Genomic DNA, 15,387 nt, shown 5'->3' on the forward strand with positions numbered 1-15,387 from the left:
CATGGCCCTAGTTGCACCATAAAGACACTAAGACAAGTTACTAATTACTGAACTTGTGGCATGCCATGTAGGTCAAAACTGGCTTTAATGTCTATAATAAAACAATATGTTAGGTTTTACTAAGCTATTGGGACAAATGTGTCTTAGCAGCTTTAAAAGTTGTTTGGTTTACAAGTGATTTACCTACACCAGGTGACAATGGATTTAACTGCTTTGTCGTTTACCACCTTTTAATTTCATCACTGTCCAAAAAAAGTATCTCCACTTTTTTCTGATTTTTATTTTACATCATCTGAAGACCTGAAGCAGCAGTCCTTGACACTGTGTGCAAATTTCATGATGAATGGACCAATAGAAATGTTCCAAATTATTTGGAATACATTTTTTTACATTAATTTACATTGAAAGTTAAGAATATTTTTGTCTTCTCCTGTAAAGTTACTATTGTGGAGATGCATTTTTGTGCACAGTGACAATTTGCTGTTCCTGCTTTATGATTTATAGCTCTCAGTTTATTATTGACTGTAAGACAAACTGCTTAAACTTTCAGGGATAGAAAAATTACAGAGAAAATGTACTTACGTAAAAGTACGGCTACTGTATTCAAATATTACTCAAGAAAAAGTGGAAGTATGCATTCAAAATATACTTTAAAGTAAAAACGTACAAACATTTAAAATTCTCAAGAATACAAAAGTAAAAAGTAAATGTTTAAATAAATGAAGTTAGAAGTTTACTTTTTTGGTAGTGTGTGATGCAGTGACTAATGGGTGCTACTAATTTAAAAAAATAAATAAATTGGCACTGTTGTGGGCAGCTTCATTGAACACTGATATGCATTTGGTTAGATGTTTTAATAAAAAACAGTAAATTAAAATGCACAGCAACAAAAAAATTACATTTCATGGCCTTTGAAATTTGAATTTTTAAAGTCTAAATAAAAATGTAAGGAGTATTTAAGTTTTACCGTAGTAAAACTTTAGTGTTAAGATTAAATTTTGACAATGCAAGTAGTTCAAAATAATACTTAAGTAAAATAGGGCTAAATGATTTAAACAAAATATCTAATTACAATTGTTCTGACCAACATTGCAACTATGATTTAAATTGCAATTATTTTCTGTAAATTGAGATTCACACCTGTTGGCCAAGACCACCAGCATACCAACTTTTTATAGCTTGACCCTTGAACGCTTAATGTAGAGTGCCACACTGCCAGTTAGTTGTAGGTTTAGTACCGCACATGAGGTCCTTCTGATTGGTCTGACACCTCAACAGGTGCTTTGCATGCTTTGTGTTAAATTTACTCCCTTATAAATTATGACAATGTCACTGATAATGTAGACTATCTAATTTCTAAACTGCAGATCTTGCGATTTGAAAATTGCACTCTTTAATATTGCAATTTCAATATAAACATAATTAATCTTTCAGCCTTATAATACAGTCAATACTCAAGTATTATCCTCCCCAGGTCTCTCTTTACGTATGTGTAGGCTGTTTGTTTTCTGTGATATTTTGATTGTGTGAAGCAATGCATTTGCTAAAGCAACAATATTCTTATGCTACACTAAATACAATTTATTGAGGACACAGTTCCCTTTGTAAACAGGTTGCCTTGGTTTGCAGTCATTGTTTTTTGTTGTGGAAGTGTGTCTTATCCACTTATTTTAATAAAAGTTGAATAATTGTTGAAATTAAATAATTTTGTCAGAAATGGAAAAGCAAACACGTGGTGTGTAAGGTTTGAGGTAAATTTATTGATGTGTTCTGCATTATTTTACAACATCTTAATATAATCTGAGAAGGCCTCTGGGTCAAAGATACCCATCTATTTAATATTTTTTGATTCTGAATGACTATGTATTAACAACTAGGAGACATGCAGTGACATGCGTGCACTCACACACGCAACATATGCACACGTACAGAGGTTGTGGATATTGTGCTTTGCAGCTTTTTTGCGTTCCACCTATAAGAACTTTATGAGAACCTAATGGCATACAAATAAGACTGCCACACAAACACACTCAATTACAATCTGATCTACAAAACATTCATTCACACACGCACACACAGGTACACAAATGTACAAACAGGTGTTAAAAAATGGACATAGGAGCTACGCTGACTGACTTGACAAACCCCTGAAGCTGCATGCTCTCCAATTTGACAGACCACTTGACTGGTGCGATTATTCTGATCACTACACATGGCAAACACTGTGACCTGAAGTAAGATAGATGCTTCTAGGTTTTAAAAACCCACTCACTGCTTCTGGCTCATTTTGAGAAACAGATTACTCATGGCATAAGACCAGGTTATTTATAAACAGTGCCTGCATTTGGAACCAATAGGGCTGGGACAATATGCAAATTAATCATTTTGGAAAAAAATTATGACAACTGATTTTTAAACATCTTTTCACACTGACCAGAGTATAATAAATGAAAAACACACAAGTTATTAAAAAATGTACACATTAACATTGTTGTAATTTGCTGCAGTTTATTTGCTCATTTAATGCTCCGAGCTCTAAGCTGATGCAGAGCCTCAAGCTCCACCACACACACACAGGTCTTGTCTGAGCTGGTGGATCTCCCCATGCTGTTTATTGAACAGAATGGGCTGTTAACCAGTGTTGGCTAAAAGAAAAATGATAACTTTGTCACCTTTTTGTCACCATAACTGAGCCCATGCAACAAAACAGTATACATGACATTTTTTCGTAAAAATTATATAAGCACGGTAGAGCATTGTTTGATATGGGTCAATAAAACATAACAATAGTTTGGCTTTTTAATGTAAAATGTTTTACAAAGTAAAACAGGAAACAAAATAACCCATAGAACAGAAATTCAAAAAAGGGTGGAATGATGAATGCATGTTTTTTTGTTGGAGGGACTGAATTATTGATACATCGATAAGTGGTCCCAGCCCTAGTAACTACCTTGTCTTTTGTCAAACTTTTAAAATATGCATGGCAAAATGACACCTGCACTTTAGAACATAAATTGCTACTAAAACGTGCAGTTCTGTGATAACCATATATGATATAGGTAGCATGGAAAGTTGTTTTAGACTAAAAGGAATCCTATGTAGTACCTGATGATAAGAGTTCAAAACTGAGTGATCATACATAAATCAATACAGAATTGCTCAACTGGAGGTGTTGTCCATACGCTACCAATCTAGCTAATTATTTTAAGAAGACTTGCAAGTCTACATGATACATTATGTGCCTTAGTGACATATACATTATTGCTTGAATGCTTCTCATGCATACCTCAACGAACTACAAGAAAATGTATTGCCAGAACATACAAATAAGAACATTAGTGAAATCCTTGGTCCAGCTGAGGAAATGCTGTTTATGGTGGTTTAAGGGTTGTACTGGTCTACACTAGTTATACTGTGAGAGGAGCAGTAATTTCCACAGAGCTGATATGTGATAACTCTGTGTTGGTGGTGTATGGATCCAAGTGCCAGGAGAGATTAAAGCAAGAGCACATCAGGTGTGTAGAACCCAGCGTCAAATATTCCACGTGACCTGTTACACACATACAGGCCATGCATTTCTCCATTGCTACCTAGGCTTCAGAACTGCTTACACCGGGTTGAGCTCTGCACAAAGGGAACAGACACAAATACTTTTTTTGAAGATGAGCAAAAATACAAAGTACAAAGCTTGCATGGCTTGGTGGTAGAAAGCAATTTATGAGAAGTAGTGCCTTTTGAAGGCATAAAATCTTACATAGGTTCTTCTGGTGGCACCTCGGGTCCTTGGAGAAAGCTGTTGATTCTCCAAAAGAAAGATTCAGATTACATTCCACTACATACATTTACATACATGAACACATTTAGCAATTTCTTAATTTTCTGGCATAGGTTAATTTAAATTGCATCATTGATTTTCTGCATAATTAAATTGCTAAGAGTAGTGATGTGAACTGCTCGGTTCTAGTGAAAACTACAAAGTCAGAACTGTTCACTGCAGTGGTGATAGGAACCAGCACCTGCACTCCTGAAGTGGTTAGTGGCTCTGAAAGCAACCAAACAGAAGGTAATGACACTAAATGGTTTTGAGTGTGTTGCATAATGCCTGAAACACTGTTTTACAGTTTTGAGTTGAGGCTTTGGTCTAGAATGTATATTTTAAACTGCATTTATGCTGGAGATGTACATAAAGGGCATTGTGAGGCAAAATAGTACCCGAAGAAAACTTTTGTCAGATTTAACATTAGTTCACCATTGTCAACATTACATATAAAATTCTGAAATAGTTGGTTAGTTTCTTTACAATGAACCATTTTACATAGTAACACTTTGACTTTGTTTAGCCATTGTATTATGCAGACATTTTTGCAAAATCACCGGAATTCCCATTCAACATTAATAGTAATGGCTATCAGGAAGCAGTTTTTGTTTGAACAGATTTACCAAAGGTTTTTGGGAAAAAAATTCAATTTGTAAACAGAATCTTCACATAATTGTAAGGTCATTACATGCCAACTCACTTAGGGCCTGGCAGGTTCTTGGACTTTCATGAAAAGATATGAGCAAAAACTTCTTTTAAATCGTGCAACCATGCAAAATTAATTTTAAAACTGTTTAAAATATTTTTTTAGTTATGAACTTTTAAAATCTGCCCCATTTGTTTCTAAGTTGCATCTTATTATTTTTTCTCTTTGCTTATGTATAACTGAGCTGACCTGAAATATTAACTGAGAATATACACATTTCACAAGAAATCATCTGGTTTCTTGTTAACAAATTGCAACATCAGGTTAATTTATTGGCAGGTGTACTTTTTACGTCAGAGTGTAAAAACCTTCATGGTTGACATTTAATCTTTATATAATCCTAATATTAAGATCCAGATTAACCTTTGTAGTATACACATATTTATTTCTTGTTGTTCTTGAGATCTTTCATACATGGAAACTCTTGCTGAACATTCCAACAACCTCGTTAAAATATTCTCGCCAGATCGCCTAACAATCTAGAGTATTATAAAGGGTAATTCAATAAGCGTTTTTGATTTAGTCTTACTATTTTTGTGGTTTTACTATATCTTTATATTGTCCTTGCTAATCAAACAGATTTTTAGCTAGCCATTCGGAATTCACATTGTAGCTTCACATGTTGCATACTGAAAAAAACATTCATAGGTTTGATAGCAATGTAGGAGTAGTGCATAAAAATAAAAACTTAGCAAAAATAATTTTGATTTGAACTTAAAATTGATTTGAAATTTCCCACTCATACAAACTAGACTCCCCAGTTAATTAAAATTGGCAATTTATTAGCAACAAAACTATATAATTTAAAGAGAAATATTATAATATTCTTAGTGGTGTAATTATACTCAGTCAATATTTCACTTCAGTTCACTCATTGTGTAAACAGTTAAACCTGGTATTTCAGCCTGATAAGGCAATTTTTATAAATAATTTGGAGCACAGTTTTGAAATCTTGCATGGTTGCATGAATTAAATGAGTTGTTCATGACTTGCCAGGTCCTAGTGAGTTTGCATGTAATAACCCTTAGTAAACTTACACAGAATTGTATACTTCCAATATGATCAAAATGATCATATGATCAAAGGTTTGAAAATACACCAAATGCACCAACATTCAAAAAAGCTATGAATTATTTTCATTCATTCAGTTTAAGAAGGAACAGAGGAAAGAATATTTGGTAAAAAATAAACTAATAAAATAAGATGGCATAATGGACAGACCAGGGTTATTATAGTTTTAAATTTCCATATGTTTTTATTTTTATTTAGTTTTTTATTTTAGTTTTTGATTTCAGTTTAGTTTCAGTTAGTTTTAAGGGTGCATTAATAGTTTAGTTTTATTTTTTTGCCAGTCCCCCTGGCAGGCAAGAGGGCGCTCCTGAGTGAGTCAAAAATTAATGGGTTAAGATAGAGCATTTGAGCAAAATCATAGTTTATAAATGCTTAAACATGTAAAAGAACACATTCATTTCCTGAACACAAAACATAAAACATTTTAAACCTGCTGTTATATTTTTAAGTCCTTTTGAGCTCAAGTTATAGGAGTTTAAAACTGTAAAAATGTATGTTTATGACATCAGTGAGCGCAAACAGCCAATAAGCTACTAAGTAGCAGGAATACTATTATCCTGCTGCCTAAAACCCATTTGCTGTAGAAAAACAGAAACAGAGAGGCAGGTTTTCTTTGCCTTTTTGGTGAAATACATCCCTCTGCAAGAAACTATTGAGAGAAATTCCTCCTTCTACTAGAAACTATTTTAAATTTTTATTTTTAGCTGTTTAGCTCCGTTGAACCCCATTCATTGACTCACTAACATTTAGCAGTCATGTTTTTGATATAACAGGGGAAATTGGAAGAGGCCAGGCTCCCCTTAAACTGGCTCTGGCCTCTTCTCACATCATTGTCCTGATTTCACTTCCCTAGAACCCTTCGCAAGAGTCAGCAAGTTAGTATGTTTTCATTATCATGCAAGCCAGTACCGTTAACTGTAAAACACATCACTGTTTTAATTCAGTTGAGTGCTAGCTTTGTTGCGTTTACAAATATATTTAAGCTTACAAAAAGTCAGGCACATACGTATACCTATGCCATTTAAAGTCCTCCCCTGAATTGTTTATTGACTGCTGTGTTATATATGATTCATCCAATAACACTGCGAATAACCGTGACAGGAAACCAGAGGAAGAAAGAAATTCAATGTTTCTCTATTTAGGGTTTTACAATTTCTTTTTATAGCATATTGTCATATTTCCCACCAAACTAAAATTATACTGTATTTGTGCTATTCATTTATTGGGTCAGTCATTAGTGGATCTTTTAGTGATACTCACTTGGAGTTCTCTGCTGCTTCTTGTAACTCCTCATCAAGTCTGTTAAAGAGAAAAGGAGAAATTTGTCTGTCTAGCTCAAGAAAGACTTGATCATTAGCTAATGATATGAGGTGCAGGAAAAACATGAAAGTGTGCAGTGTCAGTGGGCCTCCAGGACAGTTTTTTCAGAATTTCAGAATTATTCAGGTTTTACTGTATATCATTGCAAATAAATCTTGGAAACGGAACTCGGCTGCAGTGAAAGAACAGCTTTCTAGCTGACATAAAATGACAGCACTGCCCAGAACCTATCAACCTGTATGTTACAGAGAAAGACCCAAAACCTGTTCCTTTGGAACTCAGAACGCAAGGTAAGGATTTTGTTAGCTTCCATTTCAGTACTATTGTGTACCCAGATTCGCAACTGTGAAACTGCAGAGTGAACATTCACAGCTTCAGCAGCAATTCTCAAGAACACACTGACACCTCGACTACTGAACTGCTGAACACACAACAGTGTTTCTGCACGAGCATAAACTGTATTGGGTGTATGGGGTTTTACATATGATGTTAAATCATATCAAGAACAATCATGATTCTTCAAACAATGAACAAATCCTGTATAATCCTGTTAATCAAGGAACTCAGAGAGACATTTATTTGACTTCAGAGAGATTAAGCTATAAATTCCATTACATGGAAAATACAGATTACATACAGCATAAGAGAAAAAAATAACACCAAAGTGCTTCTTTAGTACACGTCCACTTACTTGATGATGCTTTCAGGAATATGGACATAGTCCATAGGGATAAGGTCTTCCAGCTCTGCTAAACTGTTCACATATCTAATCTTGCTACTGAACTTAGAACTGTGGAGTACACACAAACAAAACAAATACTAGGACAATTAAAACACACATACACATTGTTTCTTGATTTCAAATATTAAGGTTTCCCTCTACTCATAAAATCACACAAAAATGTATCCTTTTACCTGATAAAGGGTCTAGTGATGGCTAGAACAGTTCTGATAAACCAGGAAGGGTGAACAATAATGAAGGATTTCAGGTTCTTCCTTAGCCTAAAAAAAGTTTATGAGGTTAGACAGGTTTTAAAGTTAAGGATGTACACTGTGCATATTTTAGGTAGTAAGAATGAAGGAAGAACGGTAGCTACCTCCTGTCAATCATCTGGTAACACTTCTTAAGCCAACCGAGGCCAGGCATCCTACGGTGAGGAGTTGCTCCATTCAGGTAAACAATCATGTAGTCCTCTGCCACCATCAGTTCCAGTGTGCTGATCACATACCTGACATTACAAACATCGACATCAGAGCTAGTGGTTGCTAAGTTATCCCTACTGGTTTCTAAGGTTGCTACATGGTTGGTATGGTATACCTCGTGGTTGCTAAGGTATTGTTAGGTAGTTGCTATGTTATCTCAAGTGGCTGCTAGGGTGTTGCAAAGCAGTTGCCATGGTATCCCATGTGGTTGCTAGGGTGATGGTAGGTGGTTGCTCTGGTATCCTAGGTGATTGCTGAGGTGTTGTTGGAGGGGTTTCTATAGTATCTCAGGTGGATGCTACGTGTTGCTAGGTGGTTGCTATAGTATCCCTACTGGTTTCTAAGGTGTTGCTACATGATTGGTTTGGTATCCTAGTTGGTTGCTAAGGTGTTGCTAGGCAGTTGCTATGGTATCCCAGGTAGTTGTTAGGCAGTTGCTATGGTATCCCAGGTGGTTGCTATGGTGTTGCTAGGCAGCTACCATGGTGCAAGAGATGTTTATTGAAGTGGTTGTTAAGGGGTTGCTAGGTGGTGTTGAAAATGACCTAGACTTTATGGGAGGAATGAGGGATGAAAAAATAACACATAGAGGAGTGCGGGTCAGTATAGCTTTGAATTAGAGCTTGGGGACCTGCCCTGAGTGAGTACATGCAGTTTGGTGGCTGTTGGGCAAAGGAAACAATAAGGCTTTTGTGTGATTAATCTAATTAATCTAACCTAATCTAATCTAAACCTGCCCCGAGTGAGTACATGCAGTTTGGTGGCTGTTGGGCAAAGGAAACAATAAGGCTTTTGTAAGGGGGCAAAAATGAATAAGACCTAAGGGAGGAAAGAGGGATGAAAATGACAAACAGATGAGTGCAGGTCAGAACAACATTAAATTTGTGCTTGGGGGCCTGCCCTGAGATAGTATATGTGAAATAGTGTCTTTTGGTTGAGAAGCACAGTAGATCAGTGTGCAACTTTTGTGCCCAATTCATTCCTATGGGAAAAAAAAAAATCAGAATTTAATGAAGACTGTACGAAAACCACACATCGGATGAAATGCTATGAAGCATACAGCACAATTTGCAGTCAGGCCTAACATTCCAGAGTTGGAACGGTGTCGGTATCATGAAACCTGCAGGACAAGTTAGCCGACAAAAATCCAGCAGAAAAATAAGAAAAAAGAACAGAAATTGAATTGCGCAAATCACTTATTACCAAACGATATGTTGTGCAGTGCTAACTGACATTCTGAAATATATTAATTAATATCCAAAAGACAGGTAACAGTTAGCACTCATTTGTGTAATGTTCAACATAAGCTTTCAATTCTGTTACTGCATTCTAATTTGTTAGACTGTATAAAGAACTTCACTTACAGAAAGAGGTTCTCCATTATTTCATGGTAGTCCTCTCTATCACTGTCCGGAAGGAAGCAAGCAGCAAACACAATGATGGCGTTCACACCATTCCCATAGTAGCCTTTTAAAGGAAAGAGATTGTTACAAAAGACACCTTTATACACAAACGCTGAAATTGGAGATGCGTCGCTACTGATACCAGTATCGGGTATCAGGCTGATACCATGCTCATTTACTTATACTCATAAAAATTCACCGATATCAACATTCCGATATGAGCTGATATTGTGTGACGTAAGCCGAGCGTACACTGCCACACTAATGAACAAACGACTCAAGCTAGCAGTGAAGGAGGATCTGCTCACACAGCAAAGTGCTACTGACGGCGCAGCAGTTGGACACAAAGTCACTGGTCACTTTAAACATTCTGCCTTGGCATATTCCCACCAGACCTACACTGTATGATTGTAGCCCGTTTTTTAAACATACACAAACACAATCACAACATTTCCTACCCAAGTTTGTCTATGCTGACTTCACACTGTTTGTTTGAAGAGAATAGTAAGGTATAAATGTTAATATGGTGACCAAAAAAGTCAGGCTTAAGAGAGACCGCATTGTCCATCACCACCTGGCTTTTATCTTCAGTGCACAGTTTTAGCAGCACTGCTCAGTTCCTATTTGCTCCGTACTCGCATAGAGCGTATTATTTTAAATGAAACAGTTTTATTTTTTTTGTCCATGGACAGAGCTGTCTGTAAGGGCTGTGTTTCACGTAGCATGGACAGAGCATTTTTGTACAGTGTGAGTATATAATTCGTAGGCTTTGTCCATACAGGATGAACTACCACCAAGGATTCACCAAAGAAAAGGATTTATAAAATCACACAGTGTTTGTCTGGCTTTAGAGGACATTCAGCAATGGCATAACTAGCCAAACCAAATAATTTAGAGCTGCTCAGATGTGATTCTTGCTCTCATTGGCTGTGTTTATATGCAAAGATTTTTGCCAATCCAATGTAATACATTCTGATTATGGAATAAGACTGAGGTGTTTATATGCACACTCTACTCAACAATCTGATGAAAAATCTGTAATCTCTGTTTACGTGCACACTAAAGTAATCCGATCCAAAATCACGCGCATACATAGTGTTGACATTACCATGTAGTTTTCAATTGGCATGCTTATGTTTTTATTTGTTTTAAAATTATGGCAGACTCAGGAAAACGTACTTTACATGTACTTTTTAAAGAAGGGATGAGAGGAAGACGTCATGTTCTGAGACACATAAGAGCTGGCCAGTCCCGCTGCCATCTTTTAAAGTTCAAAGCATAAACTTCTTCTTCTCTGCAGACCGGTTTCTGGCTCCCGCCATGTTCTGGCTCCCACCACATTACACACTTTCACTATGATGACTGGGAATGTAATCAGATACAGGCATTAACACGGTAATTATTCTTCTATTTAATGGATTATTTACAGGATCACCCTGAGGCGTACACATGAACGTATTCCGATTGAGCTATTAGTCGGATTAGTAACGAATTACCAGGCTACATGTAAACGTGGCTACTGTGTTACAGAAACTGATCGGGGTTCAAAACTATGAAACATACTTTATTTATAGCTGTACAGAAGCGCTTTTCTGATGTGGAACAAAAGCTGCTCTTTACCATGCAAGCGCTAGTCAATCCGAGGTAACTAATGTAACATTGCTAGCTAATGTATTTAAAATCAGCTACATTTTAACAACCTCTCAAGAAACACTGCAATCATTTACGCTAACTACTGCTTAATTATAAGTAGGTAATTCAGTACGGTATCGGCGAGTACTACTGTCTCGTACTCGGTCTGAAAAATATGATATCGATGCATCCTTTGAAATAAGGTACATTTACTGTCTGCACTTCTTATCACTTCTTTAGAACTTTAATGTGAGTGGGCTAAACTGTTGTAAGTTGGATGAGTGATTATATGTGAATGCATTCACATATAATGTATTCAAATGTATTCAAAAAGATCTATGTTTTTATGTGTATACCTCCATGGGAGATGACTTTTTGGTAAGGTTCGATACACTTCATGTTGATTCGGTGCTCTTGTTCACCAATGATGACCGTCCTCCAGAGTTTGGACTCCTGCCGCTCCTCTTCAGCACTACATGTAGGGATTGGTTCACACGCCTCCTTCACTGATGCTCTTTGGGGTGCCTTAGGCTCTAAATATGATCAAATCAGATGTAGAGGAGGAAAGAGCACTGAAAATCCCTACTTAGGTACAGCAACGGTAGTGAAAATTCACTTTAATACAAGTAAAAGTATTAATAAAGGAAAAGTAAGAGTAAATACATTTTTAAATATCTCTGGTCAATTACCTTGACTTACTAAAGTTAAGCTTTGTTTTCCAGAAAGAAGGATCCATGCTTAAGGTTTCACTAGGTTTACTGGATACTTAAGCTAACCCTTTAGCATACCTTGAATGTTAGCTTACGTTAGCTAAAATAGCTAGCTAATATGCACTTGCAGTATAAGCAACAGCCTTAGGTTTAATAAAACTGTCATGCTTGTTATTCTAAAATGACTAAATAAAAAGAAAATAGTAAAAGAATACACAAGCTATTTAGCCAAGATTAGTTAGCTGCTTTCTCAGTTTGGGAGTTGAATTGCGAAAAGAGGACATTTTTATTCTATAATGTATATTTAATTTTAAAATTACAACCCCATTTCCAAAAAAGTTGGAATGCTGTGCAAACTGTAAATAAAAACAAAACGCAATGATATGCAGATCATTTAAACCCTATATCTCATTGAAAATAGAACAAAGACAACATATCAAATGTTGAAACTGAGAAATGTTATTGTTTTTTGAAAAAATATTTGCCCATTTTGAATTTGATGCCAACAAGACATTCCAAAAAAGTTGGGACAGGGGCAACAAAAGGCTGGTAAAAGTTGGGTTATGCTAAAAAACACCTGGTGGTTAATTGGCAACAGGTCAGTAACATGATTGGCTATAAAAAAGCATTCCAGACAGGCTGAGGCCTTTAGAAGTAAAGATGGGGAGGGATTCACCACTCTGTGAAAAACTGCACAATCAAATATTGCAACAGTTAATAACAGAATAATGTTTCTCAATGTAAAACAGCAAAGAACAAATCAACATTCGAAATTCCTTTTGGAAATCATGGACACTGTCCTCTGGGCTAAAGACCGCTCAGCTTGTTATCAGTGCACAGTTCAAAAGCCAGTATTCATGATGGTATAGGGGTGCATTAGTGCACATGGCATGGGTGACATGCACATCTGTGAAGGCACCATTAATGCGGAACGACAGATACATGTTGTGGCATCATATGCTGCCCTCCAGACAACGTCTTTTTCAGGGAAGGCCTTGATTATTTCAGCAAGATGATGTCACACCACATTCTGCATGTATTACAACAGCATGGCTCCGTTTTAAAAGAGTCCGGATGCTAAACTGGCCTGCCTGCAGTCCAGACCTGTCACTACTAAAAACATTTGGTGCATTATGAAATGAAAAATATGACAAATGAGCCCCCAAACTGTACAGCAGCTGAAATCCTATGTCAAACAGTAATAGGAAAACATTTCACTTTCAAAACTACAGCAATTGTTCTCCTCAGTTCCCAAACGCTTACAGAGTGTTGTTAAAGGAAGAAGTGATGAAACACAGTGGCAAACATGCTCCCGTCCCAACTTTTTTGGAACGTATTGTTGGCATCAAATATGTTGGCATATATTTTTCAAAAAAAAAATCTCAGTTTCAGCATTTGATATGTTGTCTTTGTAGTATTTTCCTTTAAAAATATGGGTTACGTGATTTGCATATCATTGCATTTTATTTTTATTTACATTTTGCACAGCATCCTAACTTTTTTGGAAATAGGGTTGTACATTTAAATACTTTCTTGGAAATTATCACAATTAAATGTACTATGATTTATTTATATTCAAAAAACACACATGCACTCAAGCCAAGTTCAATTTGGTTACAAATGATCTCTGATCAGATGTTTAGAAAAGTCAAGGTACGCTGAGCAGTACTGGGCAGTATTGCTGAATTGTGAGTATTAGAGCTAGACCTTCAGTTCGGCCTTCAAGGCGAACCACCAGTTGGAGTATTACGACTGACTTGGAACAATGACTTGGAAGGGAGATGGGCACCACCAAGTCTGACAAAGTCTACTGAAAGGAACAGTTGGACAGACAAGAAATTAACAAGCTGGATCGGCCAAGGTCTGGATTAACAATAAACATGCTCCCCCACTGACTATTTGCTACTAAAACCAATTTCACTAATTCTACCAATTTGAGTTCTGCTATGACTTCATCCGCTTTAGAAAGGCACTTGTCAGCATCTGTCATGATAGACTGTGGCAAGTCGAGAAAAACTTCAACATGTAGAATGGTCTGAGGTAGGTCATCAAGATGCTACAGAATTCAAGCAGTGCCGTGCTCCTAAACAATCAAACAGGAAAGTTCTTCCTTGACAAGATGTTCTTCCCATCAAGAATGCTTGTGTCACCTGTGTTGTTCAGTCTCTTCCTGATCAAGACTGAGAAGGAAACCCTCCCTGACCACCATACATTCTTCTCTATTGGTGGTAGATGCTTGTGCAATGTTCACTTTGCAGACAAATTTAATCTTATGGCAGAAAGCAACACTGAACTTCAAGACCTCACCCAACAGACAGAGGCATATGAAATGAAGATCAGCAAGGACAAGATTAGTCATGGTCAACACCAACACTGGCAGCAAAGCAGAGATCTACATGACTGGACAACAGCTGGAAGATGTCAACAGCTTTTATCTGGAAGCCACCCTTTTTGAAGATGGTAGATGCACTGCAGAAATCTACATCAGGCTTGCAACGGCAACAGCAGCAATAGTCAAGCTGAACAGGATCTGGCAAGGTAACGCCATCATCCTCACTACCAAGCATAGGCTGATCAAGTCACCATCCTGCTCTACGGTTGCAAATGACACAAAGAAGATGATTAAGGCATTTGTGTCCAAAAAAACTGCTTTGAATTTGTACAGAGAATAGTCACCTCCTTGGTGGGCCTCCATAAACCACTTCTAGCAACAGTAAAGCAGTGCAAGCCTGCCTGGTTTAGCCATGTGACCCACCACAACACACTGCCAAAGACGATCCTTCAGGCTACTTTCCAGGGAGGATGACAAAGAGGTCAGAAAAGAATCTTCACATTCTCAACCTGCTAGCCACTGCCCAGCATAGGTCAGAGTGGAAACCCTATCAACTGCTGCATCCCTCTAATAACTCTGACGATCGTTAGGTCAGGGGACTGAACTGGACTGAAGCAAACTTGGTCAAAAAACTAGAAAAATAACCAATGGGAGAGCTCAAGTGACTGTATATACCTAGACACCATGGGGAAAAACATCCTGTGTTATATTCCTTCTGGCATTTCAAGATGTTAACACTGGTTTTGAAGAACAACATTCAGCATTCAGTGCCCCACATTTACAGTAAATAAATTAATATGTCATGGATCATTTTATGCTTTTAATCCTGTTATCGTACCGATGCATGTTAGTCCTTGTGTGTGTGTATATGTATGTATTTCTCACCTTCCCAATCCATCTCATGGTCAGTATAGTCTAGAAAGTCAGCTTCATCTGGTGTGTCCAGATCATCCACATTAATGTCCAGGTCATCAGGTGTGTCGAAAAGGTCATCTTCGCTTTGGTCCAGCGAGAGGCTGATACGAGGGGCTGAGAGTTTTTTCCTTTGAGAGACCACACCGCCCCCGTCCCCCTGCAGAGGCAGAGACGTGGGTGGGGCTAGAGGGGGTCAAAGGAGAAACAATAATTTTGTCAGGTGTCTTTATAGGATATAAGTAAGTAGGGGTATAACAATGCACTCTGCTTATGATTCA

The 15,387-nt window shown here is 37.1% G+C and overlaps 1 protein-coding gene across 5 annotated transcripts in view; it reads right to left on the reverse strand.

Moving 5' to 3' along the window:
- Positions 1-1,740: 1,740 nt before the first annotated feature.
- The window catches only part of prune2 (prune homolog 2 with BCH domain), a 42,969-nt gene continuing 29,322 nt past the window's right edge, over positions 1,741-15,387 (reverse strand). For 4 of the 5 annotated variants that reach the window (XM_036580255.1, XM_036580253.1, XM_036580257.1 and 1 more), the window contains 9 exons: positions 15,080-15,292; positions 11,509-11,685; positions 9,482-9,584; positions 8,012-8,143; positions 7,830-7,916; positions 7,606-7,704; positions 6,855-6,893; positions 3,755-3,802; positions 1,741-3,624 (listed from right to left, as the gene is read on the reverse strand). In XM_036580255.1, the coding sequence (XP_036436148.1) occupies positions 3,591-3,624; positions 3,755-3,802; positions 6,855-6,893; positions 7,606-7,704; positions 7,830-7,916; positions 8,012-8,143; positions 9,482-9,584; positions 11,509-11,685; positions 15,080-15,292 (932 nt within the window). In that variant the 3' untranslated portion in view covers positions 1,741-3,590. The remainder of the gene's footprint in view (positions 3,625-3,754; positions 3,803-6,854; positions 6,894-7,605; positions 7,705-7,829; positions 7,917-8,011; positions 8,144-9,481; positions 9,585-11,508; positions 11,686-15,079; positions 15,293-15,387) is intronic. The other variant, XM_036580254.1, reaches the window with a different exon arrangement.

This window comes from Colossoma macropomum, unplaced genomic scaffold (genome assembly GCF_904425465.1).
Source record: "Colossoma macropomum unplaced genomic scaffold, Colossoma_macropomum, whole genome shotgun sequence".
Lineage (NCBI taxonomy): Eukaryota > Metazoa > Chordata > Actinopteri > Characiformes > Serrasalmidae > Colossoma > Colossoma macropomum.